At 46.6% G+C, this 6,324-nt stretch overlaps 1 protein-coding gene across 1 annotated transcript; it reads right to left on the bottom strand.

Moving 5' to 3' along the window:
- Window positions 1–527: 527 nt before the first annotated feature.
- SDF2L1 (stromal cell derived factor 2 like 1) lies at window positions 528–4,656 on the bottom strand. The gene is made up of 3 exons (XM_054082576.1): window positions 4,437–4,656; window positions 3,040–3,236; window positions 528–1,158 (listed from the first exon to the last, which is right to left on the bottom strand). Exons 1-3 carry the CDS (start codon window positions 4,603–4,605, stop codon window positions 880–882), a joined length of 645 nt encoding a protein of 214 aa, XP_053938551.1. The 5' UTR covers window positions 4,606–4,656; the 3' UTR covers window positions 528–879.
- Between the last annotated feature and the right edge of the window lie 1,668 nt (window positions 4,657–6,324).

Below are 6,324 nucleotides of genomic sequence, written 5' to 3'. Positions count from 1 at the left end.
TCCCCCACATGGGTATATGCCCCGCTATTTATTAATTGAGGTTCTCATACTGATCTTGCAAAGTGACATGCAAGTACAATATAAGTCAAACACAACTGTTCCTTCACATCACATGTAATTTTATAAAATTCTAAAATGAACTGAACAAACAGTAGCTGTCTGCACTACTTCACAGAGCAGAGCAGTCTCACCATTTGACAATGTGCAGTATTGCCATTAACAGAAAATCCAAACTTCCTGGAGAAAATGAATACATTAAAACTTTGTTTTCTTACTCCAACATACACACTACTTCCAACTCTTCCAATACAGTACGCAATGGAATTTATCAGAGACACTGGAAGCAATTTTCAAATGGATCACATTTCTTTTCCAGAAGGCTGAATAACCAACTTCAAGCCATTCAAAAGACACTGTGTTTGAGAACTATTTTTCCCTTTCTAGACTTAATCCATCTCCTCATTAACAACATTCTCGCACTAAGAAGTAGAAATCAGTTTCCAAATATCTAATTAGAATTGGAAAAAGACTATATAATACAAAGTTTTATTGTACTTGGGACTACAGAAATGTATTACTTCCATTTTTCCACTTCTCTTGAATTCGAGAAATAGTAACAAGCAAAACAAATGACAATGAAGACTAACATATACAAACTAGTTTCACCAATTAAACTTGAAAATTCAGAAAGGATTTTGCCAAATAAATGTCAACAGTTGAACCTGGCAGATGCCATTCCCCACAGAAGCGCTATATTCCTAATTCCCTTCAGTAATAGAGAAACTCAGTCACTTGGGCAAGGCAGGACTTATTAAGAGACCAAGGATTAGCATCTCTGAACATTGGAGTAAGCGGAAGCATTTTGGATCCTCTGCAAATTCAGAGCTCATCGTGTTTCGCAGGGTCCATACTGGGTTTGATGAAGACTCCTTCCATTGCTTTCCAATAGTTGTGATGATTAGCAGTAGGCATGCCGTGAACTTCCCGCTGGCCTCTAATGGGATGGCCATACTGTTCCCCCGTTATTGAAAGGAACACCTCAGTTCCTACGTGCTTGAAGCGCACTGCATCCTCCCGCTCCCAGTACGTCCCACTGCATTGCACAATCCATATATCGAGGTCATCTCCTTCGCCATCGTCACCAAAGGCACTTACTTCCTGTTAGAGACACAAACCTCCTGAGGTGAGAATGTAAGCAGACACCTCCAATATGCACACAAACATCAACCACAGCCAGCAGAGTTCAAAGGCAAGGGTGGAGAGGAAAGAAAAACTGTTGTTGTATTGCTTTGTCAACAGCAGTAACTACCACTACAATCTGAACACACCACAGACCCCAACACACACCACAGACAAAATGAAAGAGGACTTGAGTGCAGAGATCAGAACAAGCCTTCCAAGAAAGAATGCAAAAGAAACAACACTAACGCCGATGCAAGTTTTCCCCACTCAAAAAGGCTGTAAGTCACTCAGCTCTGTAGTGTCACTGTCTCCATAGCTGCTGTTCCAACATGGCTTTTCAGCATGTGTTTTCATCACAAAGTCCCAATAATTTAGTTTACTAAGTAATCATATTCTTTTTTTAATTATACCAAGCTTACAATTGGGTCAACCACTATTCTGATTTACACTCTTTCTTCAGAGAGACAGCTAAATAGCTCTTTATAAAAAATAGAAGACCATTAAAGCAAATTAATTCCTGCTTAAACAAAAATTTAAAAAAAATTTCAAGCATTTCCAGAAACTGGACAGGCTAAGCTCCAACTGTTTGGGGATCTAGACAGCCTTCAGTTCTTAAAAGTCTGGTAACACGAAGTGATGAACAACTTGAAAATAGAAAGGCAGATAACAATCTGTACCCAGTACCCTAAAACTTTAGGATCATGTTAATTCAAGTATATGTAGTTCAAAAAAGTGTGAAAGAAAATGTACTAATTGAAAATCCAGCTTCTGCTAAGAATATGAACTAAAAGTATGTGTTCATAGCTATATCTTATTTCAGTAACATCATAAATCACAGTGCTGTCAATCTCCAGGAAGCCATACAAACTTTCTTTTTCTTTGGATACTCTGCAAACATGTAGTAGAATCAAGGAAACATAACAATAGCCTCTGAACATTTTTACATTAATGACAACATTATACAAATTTTCTAAACTGACAAATGAAAATTGGAAGAAGGTTTTTGAAATAGTTCTTTAAATAATTCTGAAATGTTATTTTTCCATCACTTCTTTTGTTTTAGTGATGAGAGATCATCTGGATGCCCTACACAAAACTGCACCTTTATGTTTCATAGCCACTTGATTCATGGTAAAAGACAAACCCGTTTCAGAAAAAGTCAAGTCTTCCAGCTTTAGATGTAATGACCCACCTACAGAGTCTGAAAGAAGACTAAAAAGACTACTAATGACAATCATTATGACAACAAGTTTGTATTAATTATTTAAAGAGATTGTTTTCAATCTCAGAGAAGCATTTGTTTAAGGACAAGACTGGGACCCAAACACACTCTTCCAGTTATGTACAAAATGATAAATAAATACAATTGTGAGAACAGATTATTTTTTTCTTGTACAAGGACAGATAAATAAGAATAGTTAACTAAAACAAGGATAGTGAGATGACTGAGACTAACAGACTGGATCACCAAGGAACACAGATATAGGAATGCCTGGTTTTACAACACAGGATTAGAGGCGTTGATCTAGAGCAGCCTTTACAACAGCGAGGGAGGTGCCCAGTCTCCTGCACCCTGCAAATGGTAAATGTTTCTGAACAGTCTTCCCAGTAGCGGTGATGCAGAATAACAAAGCTACTGTGAAATACTGATACTGGCACATATAAAATTTTACTTCTGTCAAGGACTATTGATATTATGCCAAGACGCAGGAAAACAGATACTTTGGACACACACAGACATACTGTTTCGGGCAGGTGGTACCCAAGTCTGACTCTTCAAAAACGCAAGAAACTGGAGAGATTGTTGTCAGTAGCAGCCACTATTCATGCAAAAGCGTAAGATTTAAAACAACTCACTTGGTTACTGGAGAGTGGTGATGGGAAGTGATGAGTGTGTAGATTTTTTCCTGTGTTAACGTGGGTAAGTCGTATAGCTTGCCCACATTTCACCGGTGTCCCACGCTGGCAACTGCCATCCGTCTTCCCCCGAATCCGCCAGTAACTGTTAGCATCATCTGAAGCTTCGACTCCTGTCACTGACTGTTGCCCACTTCCTGTTTGAATAGAATTATATGGCAGGAGACTGAACCCACTTTCTCAGCTCAAAAAGCCCTGAAAGAACTAAGGAAATGTGGTTCAATGTTCTCATGCCTTTGTGTGTAAGAAACATTTAATTCTCACAGTTCGTTTACTGACCAGAATGGGAATGCAGGCACGAAACCATCTTTCAGACTGAAGAAGTTAAACACAGCATGTGTTAGTTGATGGAAACTGTCAAAGTTCATGATGAATGCAAGAGAAAAAAAATCAGATCCATGATGAATACTACTCACACCATCATGCCTTTTGCAACAATGCTACTAAGTTCTCAGCATCGCCACACAAACCAGCACCCTTGCTACCCTGCTGGGAAGGTACTGCTGAGGTCCTAGATATAGAACAGGGCTCACCGCAGGGATGAGGGCAAAGCATCCCTGTCACACCCCAACTCCAGGACCCCCACTACGCAGCTGCAGTGTCTTCCTGTACCTCAGACTGCTGCATCCTCTTCTCTCTGTCAGCCTGCCAGTCCTCTGGTGCACCCTACAAACCCATCCCAGCTTGCTGCTCCCTCTGAACCAGGGTCACAAAACTAAGCAACTTCCAACCTCCTCCTTCTTCCCCACCTCCCTCACTGCCTGTGTCACCTGTCAGATCTCTGCTTCCTTCATTGCTTTCCCCCATGCCACTTCCTTACAGCCACTTCTCTGCCCCTTGGCCTGTCCCCCCAGATTCCTACCCCTCACAGCCTGTCCCCCCTGTTTCCCTGCCCCTCACAGCCTGTCCCCCAGATCTCTACCCCCTCACAGCCTGTCTCCCAATCTCCCTGCCCCCCCAGCCTGTCTCCCCCCACTTCCCTGCCTGCTCACAGCCTGTCTCCCAGATCCCTGACCCTCATTTCCCTGTCCCTCGCAGCCTGTCCCTCAGATCCCTGCCCTTTCACAGCCTATTTCCCCCATTTCCCTGCTCCCCTCAGCCTGTCCCCACTACCTCCCTTCCTGCTCACAGCCTGTCCCCCAGACCCCTGCCCCTCATTTCGCTGCCCCTTCATAGCCTGTTCCGTACTCAAGGACATAGTTTAGTGGCAGATAGGAATGGTGGGACTCGATAATCTAACAGGTCTTTTCCCATCCAATGATCCTATGATTTCCCTGTCCCTCACACCCTGTCCCCCATTTCCTTGCCCCCCCCTCCCATTCCCGGCCCCTGCTCACCGGAGCCGTACTTGACCTCGTGCGAGTGCAGCCGCACGCTGTGGCGAGTATTGAGGAGCTTGAGCACGGACCCGCAGGTCACGGCGGCCGGAGCCACCTCCCTACCCCGGCACAGCCCGCGGAGCAGCGCAAGCACCAGCAGCGGGAGGAGGCACCCACCGCCCCGCATTGCGCCCGCCGCCGCCGCCGAAGCCGCCACCGCCCCGAGCAGGCCCGGCCAATCGCCGCTCGTGCCCCTCTGCCCTGCGCACTCTCATTGGGCTACGGCTCAGTGACGGCACCGTCGCGAGCGCCCAGCACGAGGTGCTCATTGGGCCGAGGGGCGGAGCAGACCAATCAGAGCGGGCGGCGTGGCTTCCCCCCCCCCCCCACAACGGCAGCGCGCGGGGAGGTGCTAGGAGGCCGCGGGTGGTTTCCCCGGGCGGGAGGCGGTGGTGTTGGTGGGGTTGTTCTGCCTCTCTCACTAAGAGTATGTTCTTGCCCAGAACTGGCCTATAGCTTTAAATGGGAGCGGGGAAGATGTAAGTTAGGCACTAGGAAAAAATTCTTTACGATGAGGGTGGGGAGGCACGGGTTGCCCAGCGAAGCGGTGGCTGCCCCATCCCTGGAGGTGTTCAAGGCCAGGTTGGATGGGCTTTGAGCAACCTGATCCAGTGGGAGGTGTCCCTGCCCGTGGCAGGGGGGCTGGAACTGGGGTTGGTCCCTTCTAACCCAAATCATTCTATGATTCTGTCTCAGGGCAGTAAGCTGGGTTTCGTGGAATCATTAATTGGAGGCTCTACCACTTCCCAGGGTAGCCTCTTCAGCGACCTTCCAGTACCTGAAGGGGCTACAAGAAAACTGGGGAGGGGCTGTTCACAAAGGCTAGTAATGATAGGACAAGGGGCAATGGGTATAAACTGGAGAGGGGCAGATTTATACTAGGCAAGAGGAGGAATTTCTTCGCTATGAGAGTGGTGAGACACTGGCACAGGTTGCCCAGGGAAGCTGTGGCTGCTCCATCCCTGGAGGTGTTCAAGGCCAGGTTGGATGGGCCTTGGGCAGCCTGATCTAGTGGGAGGTGTCCCTGCCCATGGCAGGGGGGGGAACTGAATGATCTTTAAGGTCCCTTCCAACCCAAACTATTCTATGATTCTGATTCACCACCTTTTCAGTAAAATAAATTTTTACTAATATCCAATCTAACCCTCCACTCCCAGCAGAACTTGAGGCCATTTCCTCTAGTCCTATCCCTTGTTACTTGGGAGAAGAGACCAGCACCCACCTCGCTACAACCTCCTTTCAGGTAGCGAAGGGGTTGGAGAACGAGTCTTATAAGGAGTGGCTGAGGAAACAGGTTGTTTAGCCTTGAGAAGAGGAGGCTGAGGGGACACCTTATTGCTCTCTGCAACTACCTGAAAGGAAGTTGTAGAGAGGAGGGTGCTGGCCTCTTCTCCCAAGTGACAGGAGGCAGGACAAGAGGGAATGGCCTCAAGTTGCAATAGGGGAGGTTCAGTCTGGATATCAGGAAAAAATTTTTCACAGAAAGTGTCATTGGGCCCTGGCAGAAGCTGCCCAGGGAGGTGGTGGAGTCACCATCCCTGGAGGTATTTAAAAGACAAGTAGATGAACTACTCAGGGATATGATTTAGTGGCTGATTGGAGTGGTTGGACTTGATGATCCAAGAGGTCTTTTCCAACCTAGTGACTCTATGATTCTATCATGATTTCTAGTCACAGAGATCAAGGAGGTTTCCCTTCAGCCTCCCCTTCTCCGGGCTAAACAATCCCAGTTCCCTCTGCCACTCCTCATAAGACTTGTTCTCAGCCCCTTCACCAGCTTCATTACCCTTCTCTGGATATACTCCAGCCCCTCAACCTCCTTGCACCAAGGGGCCCCAAACTGAAC

Source organism: Cuculus canorus, chromosome 17 (genome assembly GCF_017976375.1).
Source record: "Cuculus canorus isolate bCucCan1 chromosome 17, bCucCan1.pri, whole genome shotgun sequence".
NCBI lineage: Eukaryota > Metazoa > Chordata > Aves > Cuculiformes > Cuculidae > Cuculus > Cuculus canorus.
This window is presented reverse-complemented; position numbering and strand designations above follow the sequence as displayed.